The 20,454-nt window shown below is 34.2% G+C and overlaps 1 protein-coding gene and 2 pseudogenes across 1 annotated transcript; 1 reads left to right on the forward strand and 2 right to left on the reverse strand.

Moving 5' to 3' along the window:
* Positions 1-1,746: 1,746 nt before the first annotated feature.
* LOC130733457 (uncharacterized) lies at positions 1,747-2,414 on the forward strand (annotated as a pseudogene).
* A 202-nt stretch (positions 2,415-2,616) lies between these two features.
* Positions 2,617-5,722, reverse strand: LOC130733456 (serine/threonine protein phosphatase 2A 59 kDa regulatory subunit B' gamma isoform-like; annotated as a pseudogene).
* Positions 5,723-6,623: 901 nt separating this feature from the next.
* On the reverse strand, positions 6,624-8,998 carry LOC130733458 (receptor-like protein EIX2). Its single transcript, XM_057585633.1, has 2 exons — positions 7,526-8,998; positions 6,624-6,902 (listed from the first exon to the last, which is right to left on the reverse strand). The coding sequence occupies exons 1-2, from the start codon at positions 7,898-7,900 to the stop codon at positions 6,891-6,893; spliced, it is 387 nt and encodes a 128-aa protein (XP_057441616.1). The 5' UTR covers positions 7,901-8,998; the 3' UTR covers positions 6,624-6,890.
* Positions 8,999-20,454: the final 11,456 nt, after the last annotated feature.

A 20,454-nucleotide genomic window follows, 5' to 3' on the forward strand; every position in this document is an offset into this window, starting at 1 on the left:
AATAAAAGAAACTCAACAAATGATTAAAGTTTAACCACTAAAACTGGGGTTTCAACCTTTGACTAATAACATTATCGAAATCAAAGAGTGAAACATTTGAGAAGTTAAGGTTTAAGCATGCCCAGAAACCTTAATCAGAACAAAAAAAAAATCTGAGTGAACATCAGAGTGACAGCATGAAGAAGTGGAGAGCACTTACAGTGAGAGTAAGGTGGAGAAGAAGATCCCACTCAAGTGAGAGAAAATGCAAGAAAATCAGAGAGATGTGTGAGAGAAGGCAAATGTTGCCCCTTTGTTTTCTCACGGGTACTCGTATTAAGGTGTAACTTATCAATTTGGTATTTTATGGTTTGTTAAACTAACTAGTTTTATACGAGTTACCCGTGGCAAATTGATAAGTTACGACTGTCGACGGTAAATAGCTATGTAAAAAAAAGAACACTCAAGAGAGAGAGAGAGAGAGTTCAGGGTAAAGTGGGGATGCGGTAAGAAAGGAGAGTAAAAGTAAAACAGTGAAAGACACAGATATATATAAAGGTTTCAACTTTTTGGGATAAACTTCACTACCCAGAGAGGGTTTATCGTTTAGCTGTAGGAACGAAGCTAAACCCTCACTGCTTCTTCAAATCTTCACTTCTGCATTTGTTTTGAACAGGTAAAGTTTCAAACTTTAATCATTTGTTTCCTTGTTTTTCCTAAAGTCTTGGTGGGTGTTCATGTCAAGTCAGAAAATCGGAGCTTATCATGTTAAATATGAGAATCAATCACTTATCTGTTATCAAGCATTCACCAATTGGGTCTTTGTGAACAAACCCTAATTAGATGAGTAGTGTTATCTTGTAAATTGATTTGGGGTGCCTTGGGTTCTGAAGATTTTCTTACTGTATTATATACTTCCTTTTTTGGGTGGATATGGATGACAATGATTAGTATTTGGAACAACTGCAGGTGGAAGATTGGTGATTTTTATGTTTACTTCCTATTTTTTTATGGTCCTTTTCATTGTTTTAGGGTTGCAAAAGTGGTAGGTAGGCACTATGTTAGACTCACCCTTTCCTTGAATGAACCCTTTCTTTATTCATGTCATACCTTCCAATGATTGTTGAGAAGTCTCAGAATGATTGTTGAGAAGACTCGCATTGACTAGAGATATAGCTAAATAAGTGTCTAAAAATGGTAGAGCAACTCTCACCTGTAAGCTAGCTTTTGGGATAGAGTTAGGATTTAGGCCTAACTCAAATTTTAAGATGTTGACAAAGCTTATCATAGATCCATTTATTGGAAAGCCCTTGGCATGCGTGGGTGTGTTGAGAATTCTCACATTGACTAGAAATATGGTCAAATGAGTGTTTATAAATGGTAGAGGAACTCTCACCTCTAAGCTAACTTTTGGGGTAGAGTTTGGTTTAACTCAACTTCTAAAAATTATAGTGGTATGTCAGTACGTGAAATTGCCTTATTGGCTTCTTAAAATTACAATGAAGTTGGATACTTTGACAATCCAGCAAACAAACTTACATAAGGTAATAGAGAGACTGAGCAGCTTCACTGCACTTTGCACTACAGAATGTACAGAAGGTTATGGCATAGTGAGTTTTTTTTTTGGTATATGGCAGTTAAAAAGTAAAAGGGATTACTCATTGGAATTGAGGAGGCAATTCAAATGTGTTGATTTCTTTTAGAACTTTTATTCAATGCTCGTCATTAAAGTTGGAGGTCTTTGAATTTCTTAAAATTTTCTTGCAGATTTCCGCTGTTTAGTAAGTGAAGCACATTGAGTGTGAACTGTGAACAGGCATGGCAAGCTTGATCACTGCATCAGCCTTCACCTATTCTCCTGTCAATGGTTCAAGGGGTTTCAGAAAGTAAGGTAACTCTTCTAGAGGAGGAGGGTGTTGCATAAAAGCAATGAAGTTGGAGAAATCCTTGGAGGAATTGTACAATGTGAAGGTGGAAAGAAAAGTTTCTCCTGAAAGACTAGCTCAGCTTGGAATTTCAAAATGGTCAGCGTGGAAGACTGGAAAATGCAAGTTGGCTTGGGACTGGCAGGTAGACCAACTGGTGTACGTAGAAGAAGGTGAAGTGAGAGTTGTGCCTGAAGGGAGCAAGCGATTCATGCAATTTGTGGCGGGAGACCTAGTCCGGTACCCAAAGTGGTTTGAGGCCGACCTCTGGTTCAATGGTCCATATCAAGAACGCTATAGTTTCCGAGCATATGGTGACGACTATTGATGATGATGCATGATGGTCATGAAATGTGTGCATCTTATTTGGTTGTTTAAAGCTATGTAATAGATTTTGACCACACAAAAAAAGCTATGTAATAGTTGAGTTTCAGAGTTTCCAGTTCTATATGTATTCTACCAATATATTTGATGAGTACTTATGATCGTTTGCTGTCATTTAAAAGAAAATCCTGAATGCTGTTTAGTTTTCCATGTTTTTGTCTCTATGCAAGGCAAGACTTGCCAATGAGTTCAGCTACACCACTTTTAAGTAATAAATAAGAAAAGGTCCAATGAAAAGCACCAAATTCTGAACATGTCATGGCCCCTCTACAAAAATGGATCCACTATGACAAACAGTTCAGCTAACAAAGGGACAACTAGCAACTGATAGAGAAAAGAGTATGTATAAACATGTCTTGAGACCTTTACCTGTAGAGGCTTAAAAGTAACAGAAATTACAAATGTTACAAATTACAGAAAGGTAGGTTGCTTTTCTATCACTGCATAATCTCAATGGCTAGAAAGCCTGGAATTATAAACAAGTATTGCCTGTTATAAACAAGTCCATTATGGTATATATATGCCCCATGGCTCTCAAGACCACAAAGGATGGAGCAAGATCTTGCAATTTCTGCCAAAACCACCATCTAATTTCTTAGTGGAGTAAAGCATGTTAGACTTCAACGCAATCCATTCACCTTAGTTCCTCATCATGGGGTCAGAACTTGCAATTTGGATCTTCCATGGCTCTTAGCTACTAGCAGCTGCTAGTTGATTTGCACTGGTACCCACTGTAACAGATGAGACAAACCTCACAAGGGCTGCCTCATTGCCTAAAGCTTTAGCTTCCGCAACACTTTCCAAATGTTTCCATATGGATTCTCGCTTCTCCTGCTCCTCCCTACCCTTGGTTTCATCTTCTTGGAATCTCATCAAGCATTCATCAAATAGTGTCTGATCAGCATCATAGAATATTTTCCTCACATTCAGCGTCAACCTCTGAATAGCTTGATTCCAATGGCCACTTACATTTCTCTCCAAAGCAGGGAAGATTATAGGCAGAATCACTTTTCTGTTTCGTAAGATCAAATTTCGAATATGATCATTGTTCCACAGAAACAGCGCCCGTTCAGCTACCTGCCAATAGAACCAAGTCAGCATCAAATTTAGCTCACAAAATCCCAGGTAAATTCTAATTGATCATTGCTTCCATAGTTACACTTCCATTGCTTCTTTGAATCTTTGAGCACTGATTCTTGAGAATAAAAACTTGTACTTAAGTATTGCATCACAATGCAACTCATAACACAACACAAAATCCTACAAATTCTATAATTGTCCCAAGTACAAGTTATATTGTAAAAAAGCCAACCATATATATTGTGGGGAACACAAGTTCAACTTTCAAGCAAAATTGAAGTATGATTCACATGAATCAAGATCAGATATCATAGAGATCTGAACTATTATATTTATATTATAGAGAGGCATAAATTAATAAGATACTCTCCGAGGTGATCATGAGATACAAAAAGGATAGTCACACATGTTTAGGTAAAAAGATAAAAATGGCAATGTGAACATACTACTGTTTGGTTTTCACGTATCAATACAACTCGTCATCAAAAATCTGAAAACAACAGTATTTACCCAGTTCAAACAAGCCTTTCACAGGTTATGAACTTGATATCATATAACTTCTAAACAAATGAGAGGATAAATTCAAGGTTGAACAGACCAACAAATTTGTCCACAACATAATCATGAACCAAAAACATCTAGAAAGAGAGCAAATGAAATAGTGTTCTTAAAACTGACTAACATCCAAATATCAGAGAATGAAAAGAATCTAATAGTAAAAAGAAGCAGAGATGACTGGTCACTGATGTTGGCAAATGCTAATTAAATGAATGCAGACATCATGTAAAAAAAATTATGTGGGGGAACTTTGTAAGCACCTGAAAGTGTAAGCTGTTCAGGCATCTTCTAATTTGACGAAATAATGGGATCATGCATCGCTGAAATTCCGCTGCTTAGTTGCCTCTAAAACTTCCTCCAACTCACCAAGGAACATAACCTGCTTTGCACTATTAGTTATTGGCCAATATTTCAAAAGGCCTCTTACCACAGTGTCAGCCAGCTTGACATCTTTCTCAAGAAACTGAGCAATGCAAAAAGCAAGTTGCTGGTGATAAAAAGGAACACACTTCGGCTTGTGAAGGGGGACCAGTGCGCGGGCAAGGAACAGCTTATGCTCTTCCTTTAAAGGCAAAGCAAATCCATTAATTATGCTGCCTAATATCTCTAGCAACTCTACAATCCCACTGTGTTTCTGTGTCTCAAATATGAAACTGTAAAAGATATTGTTGATCGCTTTTCGAATGAACGGCCGATGCACCATGAACTTCCCGTAAATTCGGTGGAGAATCTTCTTCAGGTAATCCCTCTCTCTGGGGTCCTCTGACTCAAAAAGGTCAAGCAGCCTCAACACAAATGAATGATCAATGTATTTTTTAGCAAGCTTACCATCTACCTCTGGTGAAGCCACAACTCTAAAGAGAAACTCATACACAAACTGCAGATGAGGCCACGCCGGTTCCATAACAGGTTCCTCTTCTTCAGGCTCACCAATTTCCACAAACTCGCCATCACGATTGGAAGACGGCAGAGCACGAAACAAATTCACCGCCACCATCTTAGTCATCTCCTGCAATGCTAACTCATTGAACTTCGAATTCACAGACGAAACGTAATCAATAAGCTCGAGTAAAGTCTGCCGCTTGATGTCCTTCTTCTTGAGATTCTTGGAAGGATCATTGAAATCAAACACAACACAACACATGTTCAACTTCCTAATAAAAAGATTATGCTTTTCTGAGATGGGAACATTCCTAAAACTTGGCAAAGCCTCATAAACTGCTGAAGCCATTGCAGAAGCTGATTTCTTAGCTTGATTGGTTTTGTGTAACACAATTACTTTCATTCCCAGAACAAAAACCCAAATAAACCACAATCTGAAGATTTTGAAGAAACTGAATTGGATTGGTTTCAAGGGGGTAATGGAATTGAAGCCTTAAGATGAGTTCAGTGATAAAACACCATTGATAAATCACATTTTTATCATATACAGAACGCCCCAGAAACCAGAACAAGAAAAAAACAACATGGGTATTCAAGAAATGAATAAAAGTTTCAACCTTTGACTAATAACATTATCGAAATCAAAGAGTGAAACATTTGAGAAGTTAAGGTTTAAGCATGCCCAGAAACCTTAATCAGAACAAAAAAAAAACTGAGTGAAAATCAGAGTGACAGCATGAAGAAGTGGAGAGCACTTACAGTGAGAGAGTAAGGTGGAGAAGAAGATCAGAGAGATGTGTGAGAAGAAAGCAAATGTTGCCCCTTTGTTTTTTCAATAAATCGATAATTTGGTATTTTATGGTTTGTTAAACTAATTATTTATATGATTTTATCAATTTAACTTTTAAATCTAGAAATGAATATTTTTTATTTACAATCTAGTTAAGTATAATTAGCCTTAAAAATATTGTGTAATGTTAAAAGATGACATAAAATATATTACTCAATCTTTTAATGAAGAGTGATATTATTTTGTTAATTTTATAGATGAGTTGAAGTTTATGAGTATATTGATATGATTTTAATGGATATCTAGCGACACTTTGATTGTAAACAATTTTACACCGATAATCAATTAATTTCATTTTAAATTTTGATTAAAATAAAAATATATTTTAAATTAATTGTTTCTCCTATAAAACTAAAAGCTTAATTGTTCACTTAGTTTAAGATTGTGATCTTGGTCTCCATAATTTTTATCAAGCTAATCAAGTTCATTTACTTTTAAAATTAAGGAAATTTTGAAGGATTTTAAAACATATGAGATTAGGGTTTAGAGATGTTGGAATTTAGGATTTTTTACTTCTATTGAAATTTAATACTCTGATTAGTAGTTTGTGTGGGAATAATGTCTACAATGACTATATTGATTCAATTTGTGAAGATTTTTCTTAAAAATGAGAATATGAAATTTTTAAGTAGAATAACAATGATGAGTAACTTGATTTCAAACAATTAAAAAGTTGATGGGCTAAATATGCTCAAAAAACTATTGGGGGAGTAAAATTACCAATAGTCAAAACCATGAGACTAAAAATACAATTAAGCCTAAATTAAATAACGAAATAATGATTTGTTAAACAAAAAAATGAAATAGTGGGTTCTATTTCTCTTTAATTGAAATAAGTGAAGATAAAAAAATTTAAGAAAAATAACTTTTAGGAACAAAAACCAAATAGAAGTATACTTTATAGCGACTAAATCATTTTTAAGGCTTGCAAAATTTAATTCCTGTCTATTTTTCAAATAACTTTCTTATAACTAGGCAACATGAAGAGGAGCATCTTATAATGATATTCCATAATTTCATAAAAAAGAACACAATTTTCTCAATAACAGAATAGAGAGTGTCCACCACATAAACTTCAACATTTGATAATCTAAACCATTGATAAATAGAACTCTGAATTCATTTATATTTGTCTGATCAGAGCTGCAATCTTTTCTGGTATCTTTCTTGAACATAGTTTAGTTGCAAATGGTTCAACCTCAGCTCAGGAGATGCTTTTAAGCTATACATACTTAATACTTTTCCTGTGGAAAGTATAAAATTATCAGAAGGTATGCTTGAGTTTAACATAAATAAAATAAACAAACAAATAAACAATTAAATATTAGGAAAAAAAACAATTAAATAAAAGATGTGTTTAAGCTTGAAAAGAAATAAGCGGATGGAAACATGGAGCTGGAAATAATTTGAAAGATAACACCATATATAAGCTATGTGTATGTTTTAGTAATGCAGACTTTTCATTATTCATTTAACTAAATATTCAAGTCTTAATTTTTTTTGTCTTACACATGTTCTAGCCATGAGCAAATATCTAGCTCTCCTAGCAGGTTTTTTATTCCATACACAACACTTGAACCTAATATATTGCTCAATGGTAATCAAACATCTACCAATACCATGTTCTTAAGTTTAATGTTATTTTTCTTAGAAATGCCAGAGATTTATATAAAATTTAGGTGGCATATCTAAGGAAATAACAATAAACTGGTTAACCTATCAACAGGAGCTTAGATCATTTGACAAATAAGTTTAAACTAATTCAAGTTCATGTCATTAGTTCATGAAGAAAACTTATTAATCTATAAGCAAATTGAGCATGGGTGCTTAAGTTCTACCCAACATATAGGAAAAGAAAAAATGTTACCATCAAGCCTTTGAGCCACCTTTGAAACTTAGCTGCACTCACTGCTGTAAAAACATAAACTGTGTCTATTATGTTGTTCAAGAACAACATGTATGTATGTCTCCAAGTATCACTGAGTAGCAAGGAACCCCATAGGCTCCAAAATCCTGTGATAAATCCCCATGCCACACTCAAATAAATTGATTTATTATCTTCTGGACTAGTTTCTTTATGTGATTTTGGTTCTTGGGGTGCTTCTTCATCTCCTGGACACTTTTTATCAAGTGGCTTCCCACAAAGATCAGCATTTCCTTCATAACTTGAGGCATCAAAACTCTGTAACTGTGTTCCAAGTGGGATTCTTCCACACAGGTTGTTATAGGACAGGTCTAACATGGCGAGGCGATCAATTTGAGCAAGAGTAGGTGGAATTGAACCAAAGAAATGGTTCCTAGACAAGTCAAGAAACTCAAGTGATGTTAACCTTCCAATCTTTGAAGTAATTTCTCCACAAAGGTTCAAGATTCTAAGAGAGGACCTGCAGTAAAGCACAGTAAAGATAAAAGACTAACTTGCATTGAGGATCACTTTTTTAAAAAAAAAATTGTAGCAAGTACTGCACTTGTCATTCTTAACTCCAAACCTACATTCATCTCACTATGGTAGCGAAACCAAACTGTGAAAAAATTCATTTGAACATGCTAACCAACAAAAACATGTTTTCATATATTGCTTTAAAATATCTCACATACAAAGTGGATCATCATTACCCGATCAAAGTACCATAATTTCACTATGTAAATGTGGGTTTCTTCCCAAGCATAAGTGATAAAAGATGTATTATGAACATGAAGGCAAGAGCTGAATGACTTATGCAATGCCATAATTTCACTTATCTTTACCTGATCTGTAGTGAGCAGTAATTTATCATTGCTCAGTAATGAACATGAAGGCAAGAGCTTAATGACTTATGCAGTTTTCAACTAAATAACACCATGACTACTAACATATAGTACATGTGATTAGGAATATGCTCCTTATGGTCTAAATTTATTTGCAGGGAAGCTGTTTTAACTTGCCAGCCAGATTTTTCTTGATACAGGATAGACAAAGTTATACTTTACATAAAAATGCACATTGACGTATAGAGGTTAAATTTTTTTGGGGAATTTAATGTTAGAAATTTGAGCACGAGTGATATGTGTTTTGGTAAATAACTTAATTAAGTGTTTATTGCCTAAGCTCTTTTCATATAAGATATTATTCATAAGCTAATCTAAGAAACTTATTGCAATAGGCCTAAAACAGCTTATAAGTGGATGTAAGTGTCAATTCATAAGCTAATCTAAGCAGCTTATAAAATAAGTTCGAAACAATTTATAGGTATATCATAATTTTCATAAGTTCACTCAAACACTTGCATTAGCGTTTATGTCAAAAGATAAGTTTCAGTAAGCTTTTCTAAACGTGGAATAACATGTAGATTGATGAGAAAAGCACCTGTTAATGGTGACAGTAGAACTTTAACACTTGGTGGCACATTAGCAGTGAAGAATGGGCCTGCAACGGTGCTTGTTACATCAATGCTTCTCTTTTGAAAATTTAAATGTGGCTTCCTCGGTGAGAAGCTTTGAAAGTGCATAAACCTTTGTGTATAGTACTAATGAGCAAGGAAAAGCATTAATTAGTTACTTACCCATCCACTTGCTTTTGTATGACACACATTGTCTGTTTGGATTTGACAACATTCATCAACAAAAGGTTTCCACTTTTCACTGCTGTCTTTTTTGCAATAATTGTAGTTATGGAAGATGTGAAAATAACCCTTTTCACAAAATTGGATTTCAAACAGGACTTGAGTAGGTTTATGGTTCCTTTGATTGCAGGGTCAATTATATTTGTTTGAATAAATGCCTCTGCAATTACAATACAGGCTCAGTTACCATTCCAAAATATCTAAAGATGCTTGTACTGCATAATCATGTCTATAGAAAACATGAATTCATGAAATTACCAGTGTTTTCTTGTAGTCAATTGCAAGAACAAAGAACAAATCTATAAAGAATCTGCTGCCAAAACACAGATTCGAGCAACCTCAACATCAATGAGCACCATCTTACTGCCAGATGGAGTGTATCACGAAGTTGTGACTGAAAAATCCATGAACTTGTAGTCAATTGCAAGGCAAATCAATGAAATTATATGTAAATTAAATTAATAAAGTTAAATGTACATAGCATTGAACCAAGGAAGGTCAAGTCAGTTCAAGTTATGCAATTTTGTGGGTGATCCACATAGCAGGAAAGTCATCCTGAATGTTGGAAAATGGATGACGCGAATATGGAAAACATCATCTAAATTCTAATTCAGAAGCATCTGGGTAAATATTGGGAAACAGACAACAGTGCCATGCATGTCATATTCCAGTGGCATATAGTTAACTTGAAAGAGCATTATTTATCAATCAATTTAGAATTTTGCTACATTACATTAAAGAGACCATATGACTGAAGGCAACAGAATAAAAAAATATTGCATACTGAATCTTTTGAAGAAAGAATGACATTAAGTAAGTATAGAGACTGTATGACTGAAAGCCACAGAATAAGAACATATTATGTACTGAATCTTTTGAAGAAAGAATCGCATTAAGTAGGTGGAGAGCTTCAGATTTCAAGGAATTGTGCAAGACAGCAAACTGCCTTGCTATTACTGCCACATGCAGGAAGACAAACCAAAGATATTGCTTTACCGAAGACATGCTATAGTTTTAAAAGTTTATTTAGCATGAACAAAGACTACCCTATTGAAATGGGAAAACATTTAACTCTGAAATATAAGAATTTAAAAAAATACACTCACAATAACTGAGAGCTCAGCTAAGTAATTATTCTGGATTGTGTCCAGAGATATCCTTCTTAGAATCAATTGCAAAAGCTTAACAGATATTTCCACCAGATGCGAACCTGCATAATTCGACTGTTGTAAATTATGATGCATAGATAAAATAATGAGAGCAGAAGTTCATAATCTCCACCTTGTAGATGTGTTTGCAACAGTAAGATGGCTAATAGAAGTTATCCTAGCAGACAAAAAGATCATACCATCTTGCACAGAAGACATCTGAGAAGCTAGTATCTTGATGCCTTTAGAACCCTGACTTTCACTCTCCACAGATCTCATGCAGGTATAAGGCTTCTGATCGAATTAATACCACCAGCCATCTCATAGATTGGAGGGGGGATTGTGTGAAATGTGGTGGAGTAATGGTTGTGTGAATGGTGATGGAGTGAGGGTTGTGTGAGAATTTATAGGCAAATGGATCTGAAGAAACATTCAAAGAAGAAAAGGTTGCGTAAAGAAATCAACCTATAACCCTAGATCTACAAAGCTAATCCCAACTTCAAATCAAAATGTAAATGACAGATGCATAAAAATTGGATGAACTGAAGATGAAAATGGGGAATGGTTGCAAACAGAGTACGAAATCTATCAAAAAAGGCACATCTAATCAATAATATCAGATAAACAATTTGAAAAAAGGACGAAATTAGGAGTAAACGTATGGAAAATGCTAAACCATGTAAAGAACTGCTATGGAGGCTTACCACGTAATGGTTGATGGAGCGACTTGATGGCCCACGTCGAAGAAGCCATGGGAAGGTGCCGAGTGACATCGAGCGCAGCTGGCACGGGGAAATCAGTGACGTTGCTACAGTAGGAAAAGCGAGAAATTTGGGAAAAAGGACGAAATTTACAGAGGAAGGGTGGCTGAAGGGACATGGGGTTGGTGCTTCCCCATGGAAACCGGGGAGCGGAGGCGGCGGCTCTGCCAACCTCACTCTGTGATTATTTTATTCAACGGACCAGATTAAAAGATGGCAAAAGCAGTAATAGATTTCAGCTAAAAAAATAAAACAAAATTTTTAAAAGTAACCAAAGAAGTACACATGTCGAAAGGGTCTGACTAAATTAGAAGTGAGACCCACATATTTTGTGAACCCTACTTAAATATCAAAAAGGCAGAGTGAGCAAGAACTTAGCCGCCTTGATGTATAAAATTAAGCCAAAATCCTAAAGGTAAGGTCCCTAAGAACTTAGCCGCCTTGATGTATAAAATTAAGCCCCTTTACAAGGCAAACACCTCCCCTTTTACGGTGGAAGTGCCCAAACTCTAAGTCACAAACCTATGCGGATTCTTGGGCCTTATAGATTCGGCCCACAAATCCTTACAAGCTAAAACCTAGATCTAACTTGCTTCTCCTTGAATCAAGTCACGAGGCCGCCCCTCTTGAACGCATGATAAGGGCGTCCTTGCCCCTCACAAGCGTGTGTTGGACAAGACCCTATTACTTGAGGGGTCCGCTAGTCCACAAGACATGTGCTTGAATTTTCATGCTTTCTTCAAAGGGCTCACCCTCAAGAGCGTGTGAGGAGCCCGCCTAACTAATCAATAAAAAAGTGGGCAATTTTAGCATTTTCTAGTGTTTTATCTTTTATGATCATGTCTAAATATTGAATGGGAAACAACCAACCAATTACTTTAATAATCATACTCAGAGATACTCAACACACTTTATTTTTCTCTCAATTTCTCTCTCTCTCTCTCTCCTTATCACATTTATCATATATCACTATTTTTTATTCTCCTCTTCATTTCTCACTCAAGCATACATGGTAGGTAGTCTTTGGAAAGAGGGGAATTGTCACTTTCCTTTGGCACAAGTTAATTAACTATAATATCCATGAGTTTATCAACCAAACTAGCTACATATATATCTGAATATATACATTTGTTTAATTCAATATACAAAAAAAATTATGGTGAACCATGTTATAAACTGGTATGTGCATGCATGAACCTTCATTGACTTGTTGTTTTAGTCTGTACTCTGTAATAGAACCGTAGAAATAAAAAGGATTGTAGTTTTTGTTATTTTTATCAATTAAAACCTTCTTCATGCCATTAATAACTGAAGGGAATAAACAAAAAGAAAAGAGAGAAGATTTGTTATGTATTGTTTGTTTATAAAGTATAAGTTGCTTTCTTCCTTATCTACTTTCTACTTAATTGGGGTGAAGTTAAGTGTACTTGACGATTAGCCAACTTGCTAAGTCTGTCATTTTGTTCTTGTCTTATGTTAATTATTAAAAGAATATCATAAACTTTTGCTATCATAAACTAGTTTATTAGAGCCTACATATGCACTTTTACATCTTTTGATTTCTACCTATATGCTAAAATAAATATGCTCTATATCTTTATTTTCCGCAAGACTTTTCACCTTACAAGGAACCTTGTTGATTGTGACTTGCAACATACAAGCTGCGGTCGATGGCTGGAAAGTAACATTATGCTGTGCTTATTAGGATGGACATCAATTGACCCAACTTGCCGTTTTCAATATTGGTGGTTAGATTCTAAATAAAAAAGGTACTCCTAAGTTCTACCTTTCCTACTTGAGAGTTGCTCTTCCTCAACTTTGGTTACCGGGAATGGAGGGAAGGGGAGGAAAAATATCTTGTTCGGTTCATGAGGGGAGGAGTGGGTTTTTAAAGATTTTATTTTAGTGAGGAATGGTATTTTAGTGAGTTTAAAAAATGAGGAAGGTTATTTTTGTCTAATGCATATCTTCCCTCCAGTTATCTCCACTTTTTAAAGCATCTCCATTCTCCAATGAGGATCGAAATCTAAGATCTTAAAATAATTAAGATTTGGACCTAATAAGATCCCCTATTAGAGTTGGTTGACATGAGTACATGACATAAGATCTTAACAGCTCATTTGCTCAACAACTCTTTTTTTTTTCGAAAAAGTAAAATATAAATTGATTGATGAGGAAATGTCAAGGATTTACAACCCTCCTCAAAAGGGATCAAAAAATAGTCAAGCCAACAACAACCCCACCCGCCCAAAGCACCAACCAAGAACAACCAAAAGCCTAAAAAGCCAGGGACAACCAAAAAGCCCTCAAGACCCCCAAAAGTCCAAAACCAACCACCTAAAGCTCTCCCTGTACAAACCTAAGAAGGCTAGCGCGCGCGCACGGATTCGAGCTGCAATCTGGTATTCAGCAACACCATCAGTGCAATCGAACGTCATGCCTAGGCGTTTACCCATAAAGATTGCACTTCGCGCCCTAGTCAAGATGTTGTAAGGCTCTGACAGCTCCGCCGGCAACACCATAAGCTCCTTCCCTATCGGTTCCGCAACTTCAGCCACATTTTCTGCTCTTGTAGTCCTGCTCGTCCAATTCTTCAGCTGCATAAAGTGAGATCTTAAATAAAATAATCATTGTTTATCTTTCATTCAATACTAGAATTTAAGTAAAAATAGCGAGGGAAAGAAGCTGGATGTGAAGAAACATCATTTTCATTAACTAATTTTTTTTATTATAGATTAGTTTCAAGAGAGGATCTAAAAGTTACTAAAAAATTATACATCAATGAAAAAAAAAACTCAAAAATCCTACATCAAACCCAAGAAATTCGGATATGCCACATGCAAACTAGCCACAACTGCGGTGGAGGAGCGATATGGATCGGTGCTTTTTGAAAATCACCACCTCTAATATGTAGTTGATTGAGAAAGAGAATAGAGAGCCATGAAAGGAGAGGAGATATAGGGCCATGGAGAGGAGATTTGGGGCCTGATGAGTAGAGAAGGTCCAAAAAGCGTGACGGTGTTAGGGTTGAAAGAGAAAGGTCGGTGCCAACGCTGCAAAGGAGAGAGAGAGAGAGAGAGAGAGCATTAGGGTTTCAGGCTTTCAATCGTTTTGAAGAAGATGAATGAAATGATTTAGGTTAGAGTGAGGCCCTTGTTGACCAGTTTGGCCGGTGTCGGCCCAGACTGTTGGGCCTGGGAGAAGTTATCTAATGGAATGTCACGTGAATTTTTTTTATGAGAATGACACGTGAAATTTTTTTTATGAGAATTAACCTGGTGCTGTCACGTCACTAAATCAACCTGATAGAAATTCTTCTTTTCTAATATATATTGATATTGATTAATTGATATTGATCACTATCTTGATAGTCTTATCAAATTTTAACAGCCTAGCCCTTTGAACTAAATAAAATTTACTAAAAGTGTGTGTCGTATTTATTTATTAATTTTGTTCGATTTGGTTTTAATTGTTTTCAGTGGTTTGATGATCACTCAGTTGAAGTTTAAAAATTAAAAGTATTAATGCCATCAACCAATATCATTCAGGACATCATTAAACTATTCAAAGCTCATTCAACAACAACAACAAAAAAACTATTCAAAGCTCACTTGTCGTATGTCATCCTAAGTTCCTAATTCTTGTAGCAATTTCCACACCATTTTTGTGTTGATTCAAAAATTTACCATTTTAAATAGCAAGTTGAATGAATGCCCCTTGAGAAGGTTCAAGAGTCCGATGTTTTCTTTTTTGTAATCTATTTTTTCGTTGAAAGTGATTAAAAAGTACTTCTGGCGTAAATGTATCATGTATATATACACTTTTTCTCTGTGAAAATTTTCCGTTTTTTTTTTCTAACTTTATTGAAGAAATTGTTGTCTAGTCGATGTTTTATTAGTTTTTTTTTACTTTGCTTATTATGAATCAAGAAAAATTTGGTTCATAAAGCAAAAGTAAAAGTAAAGTGATTTTTTTACAAATTTATTTTAACACAAATATATTATTTTATATTAAATATTAGTATATTTTATAATAAGTAAAAACATAATTCATTGGCGCGGATTAAATTTTAACACGGGATCCATTTTATTTATTTATTTATTTATTTATTTATTTATGTGTATTGCATATTTTACTATGAGTGATGTTGGATAGTAGGAAACAAAGAATAAGAAGATTTTTTTTTTGATAAGCTTTAATATGTAGAAATACTAGGAGTATTTCAATCCATGTACAAAGAAAGGAGATCTGACCACTGACGTGATCCTCTTTATTTATTTAAAAATTAAATTTATTCGTTTTAAGTGTAAAATAGCAACACAAAAAAAGATTGGTTAGAAACTCCCATTTCCATGGTGCAAGACAAAATTATCATTCCCCTCTAGTTGATGTTTTATTAGATTTTTTACTTAGCTTATTATGGATTAAGAAAAATTTAGTTGATAAGGTGGTTTTTTTGCAAATTTATTTTAGGGATAAACGTGAAAACCGTCCCTGAACTTTGACCGGGATTTGATTTTCGTCCCTCGCCGGAAAATCTTCCTAAAGACGTCCTCGAACTACATTTTTTTGTTGGAAACCACCCTTGCCGTCGATGAAGCTCCGGCCGCCGTGCCTAGATGTCACTTTGGAGCCGACGTGTAACTTTTTTTAAAATATAATAGAAAACATAATTTATTTTTAATTAACCCCCAAATCTTTCCTAATTTAATTTCTAAACCCTAAAACTAAAACTAACACTAACCTAACTTCTACTCTAAAAAAAATCAGATCAAAACCCTCATTTCATATCTTTCTCCTTCAGAATTCAAAACACAGAATTTCATCCATAATCCATCCTGAAGAACAGTCAAACCCAAATCCAGAACACACCAAGATCCCAAAAACCCCAAACCCCATCAAATATTCTCCCTTTCACCCTTCCAACAACCTAAAATTTTGGACATAATCAATTTCTGGGATGTGGGGGGTTTTGGGTCTGTAATCTGTTTAAGTTTTGAGGCTAGGGGAGGAAAGGGGTTGTTGCCTTGTTCTTGTTGAGGCTGTCGTGGAAGGGGTTGTTGGAAAGGGCATCAGCAAAGGCAAAAAGGGGAACTAAAGTTGCTAGGGTTCTTGAGATTGTTAATATGTTTTAATATTGTATTATTGTGTAATCTGTAATACTCTCTGAAATACTCTCCCACATTCCATGATTAACATATTTTTCTGAAATACTTTCCCACAATCCATGGTCAATAAACGAAGCTAACCTCAATTCCCACGAAATCCCATTTTCTTCAAATTCCAATTCAAAATCTCCATGATCCAAATCTGCTTGGTTCAGATTTCAGAACCAAAACTAGTTCAACTTTATGCTTGGAATAGCTTAGAATCACAACACTTACCACACTCACACTCACAGTTCAACTCTTGGAAAGCACATATTCCAGTTCTGGATTTGTTTCTGGATGGGATGAGAAGAAGATGAAGATCTTTGAAGGAGATAATGAGATGATGTTGATTATTAGGAGATGAAGTTAGGTTAGTGTTAGTTTTAGTTTTAGGGTTAGAGTTTTAATTAGGAAAGATTTGGGGGGTTAATTAAAATTTATTTATGTTAGTTTTTATTTTTATTTTTTTAAAATTTACACGTCATTTCATTAAATGATGTTGCATGTCCACATAGGCTTAAAACGGACACCTGAGTACGGTGGCCGGAGCTTCATCGACGGCAATGACGGTTTTCAAACAAAAAAACGTAGTTTGAGGGCGTCCTTAGAAAGATTTTCCGGCGAGGGACGAAAATCAAATCTCGGTCAAAGTTCAGGGACGGTTTTCATATTTAATCATTTATTTTAACACGAATATATTGTTCTATTCAAAATATTATATTTCAGTAAAAATTTAATGGCGCGGTCTAAATTTTAACACATTCCACCATTAAATTGTCATTTATTATTTATGTGTATGCATATTTTACTATGACCAATGTTGGGTGGTACGAAAACCAAAAGTAAAAAGAACTGACGTGACCTGTTAGAATAGAATTGGTTAAAAAAAGAATATTAGAATATTTATTTATTTTTATTTATTTTGATGTAATTACGTATGTAATCTCGCCTAGATTTATTCCCTAGTTTATTATTAACCTAGGACCTTTGTATATTTATACTGAATTGTTTATCAATTAAAAACACGGAATACAAGACCATCTTCTGTTTGTTTAGAAAGTTAATTAAGCTTATTAGTTTAAATGTAGAATAACAAAAAAAATTACTTGAGGCCTCTTGGCCTTGTGCTACGAGTCAGCTTAGAGGGGAAACTCTCATTCCATATTATCATGGACTCGACCGCCCGAAGGGAATGTGAAATTGAACTTTGATGCTTCCATGAATGAGGTGCATGTTGTTGGGTTTGGCTTGATAGCTCATGATCATGATGGCAAGGTTTTGGCAGCGACGTCAGCTTCCCCTTTTGATGTCCTATCGTTTATGATTGTTGAGACTTTGTATTTCAAATGAGTTATATCTTTGGCTACTTAACAAGGTTTTAGATGGATGTGCTTTAAAATGGACCACCTACAACTTTTCCAACAATGGCGTGCTTTTGCGACTGGTAGATCATATCTCCGTTCCATTGTTCGGTATTATAGGGGATTTTGCTCTTACCTTTGATTTTGTATATCTTTCTTTTGTTAACAGGAGAGGTAATTGTGTTGCCAACCTTTTAGTCAAAAAAGTTTTTCTTATATATTTCAATTCTGTTTGGATTGAGGAGATTCCTCTTAACTTCTTGAATCTAGTTCATCTTAATGTATTAGCCGCTATTCCGGTTTTTTTCACATTAATTGTTATCAAATTTTCTTAAGGATTAATAGTTTAAAACCAAAATTTTATATTTAATTTGATGTAAGAAATAAGACAAACCATCAACTATGTATTTTGTTGCAAAGATGACTAACACAACTGGTTGATTCTTTTTTTTTTGGTACAAGATGGAAATAATTGATTTATTCAAATGATATATGTTTGATTTCTTTTTAATGAAAACTTAAATTTAAATTTTATGAATGGAAAAGATCTCTCATTTACGACTTAAACAAAATTATCTCCCGATCTACATAATTAAAAAAAAAACACATGGAGACCCATCACAATTCACAATGACGTCTGTCGCAATTTCCCATCCACATTATTTATATTCATATTTTAATCGTGTTACTTTGTGCACTTTTTCAACCACTTTATTGCACTTTACATTAATTAAATTTCGCTTTCCCTGTGTCTCGATATAACGTGTCACTGTAATTATACCATACTTATAGTAAAAATCACAATGACTAATGTTTCATCCACACCTCTCTTTGAGGTGGAGAGAGGTGGAATGAGGAGAGAGATAAGAAGAAAAGAAAAAATAAGAAAGAGAAAGTATGAGATGTGATAAATGATAAGATGAGAGAGATAAAACTAAAAGGAGGTGGAGATGAAATGTTTAAAAAATGAGGTGTGTATATATCATTACTCAATCACAATATATATTTGGTGTGACATCTATTAACTCCATATATAGATTAATCATTTCCACTCGATCGCTTTATTATCCATAGGGATGAACAATGTGGAATCTTTTATTTTTAAACATTGCTTTGCCTTTATGAGTGATATTATGCAAGGAAATTAAAATTGAGAGCCTGAATAAGGGGTGAGGTTGATGAAGCTTAATTGAATATTATGGTTGAGTCCTTGATCAGCTTTGTTGAATTAAATAGAGAATTTTGTCACTCATAGTGACTTTTTTCCAACTATTATATATATTTACACTAAATATATATATATATATATATTTTTTTTTTTCACTCACTTTCTCTTTTAGCTTTACTTATTTTTTTTATTACATTATGCACATTTTGATATCTATATATCATTATTTATCTTCTATTTTTATCTCTTTCAAAGAGTGAAATTTGGATGTGAATAAATTATTTTCCATTTTATTCAGCAAGCATGATTGTCTGTTTAATAAGGTTACCCGTGATAGGAAATGAAAATGAAAATAAAAATACAAAGGCAAGTCCTACTTACAAATCTTTCCTAGTCACCATTAAAAAAACAGAAAAGGATATAAAGTGTTATTTACTGATATTTTACTGAATAAGTAAACATCACACGCCAACCTTCAATTAATGGCAGCTATAGTTATATGCAATGACATTGTTGATGAGTCCCTACATTGGTACTTTATTATATATAAAAACTAGTGACATTAATTTAGTGGATAAATTGATTACAAAATTACCTTTTATCCTAATTAATGCCAATGACTTTGTTCTAGCAAATATCATTGTTTTTCTCCACTTTTTACTTTATGGATAAGCACCATAATTTCAACATCAACAGTCTTGGACTTGGCAATAATTTTTTTTTTAAACAGACTTGGCAACAATTGAAAAGTTATTTGAGATGTTTTTTTTAACTGAAACTGTGCTTCAAAAGGAGAACAAAGCCTCAAACCAAAATCCAAAACATACTCAAGATCCCCAATGGCCAAAATATCGATCTTGAGACGAGTCTTATTAAAACCTTACTAGGATTAAGTATATGTCAAATTATGATATGAGCTCGTTTCTAATAGTTTTTAGGGTTAATTAAGTTTCAGGTCATTAAAAAATAGTGAATTAATAATTCTGATTTTTTATAAAGTTTTTTTAAAGACATTTTCAAATTATGAAATGCATATGTTTAGATCTCTCACAGTCACACTAATTAAGTGATGATGTGTATATGCACACTCACTCACCCATGTAGACAATTTTAATGAGGTGGATTTTTGTGCATATTCCACTGGAATTCTAATATCTTTCCCTTTCTTCTTTCTCTCTTAGCATCATGGATAAAAAAATCCTGATTATTATCTTCTAACCCATAAATTTATCCAAAACTTCAACCATAAACCCAAAACCCACAAACACCATCTTCCATTCTATAATAAGCTCAAGTGTTTTACAACTTTTTTTTCCTAGGTCTTGAAAAAAAAGGCATGAATTGCAAATGAGTTTTATAGCCTTATTTGGATGAATTATGGTTGTTATTTCTAAATTTCATCTCAAATGGTTTAAATTGTAATGAATGGCCTTGTTTTTTTTTTCCAACAAGGAAAGAAAATCATTTTCAAAATTACTTGGTTTTATTGGTTGATCATGTAGGGAATATGCTCAAAGGTAGAGAGAAGGGATCTCAAGTCCATTGTCCCTTGAATAAAAGAGATTCTCTATGTGAAAATTCTTGAGGAACCGTACTTTGAAAAGTT

Source organism: Lotus japonicus, chromosome 1 (assembly GCF_012489685.1).
Source record: "Lotus japonicus ecotype B-129 chromosome 1, LjGifu_v1.2".
Lineage (NCBI taxonomy): Eukaryota > Viridiplantae > Streptophyta > Magnoliopsida > Fabales > Fabaceae > Lotus > Lotus japonicus.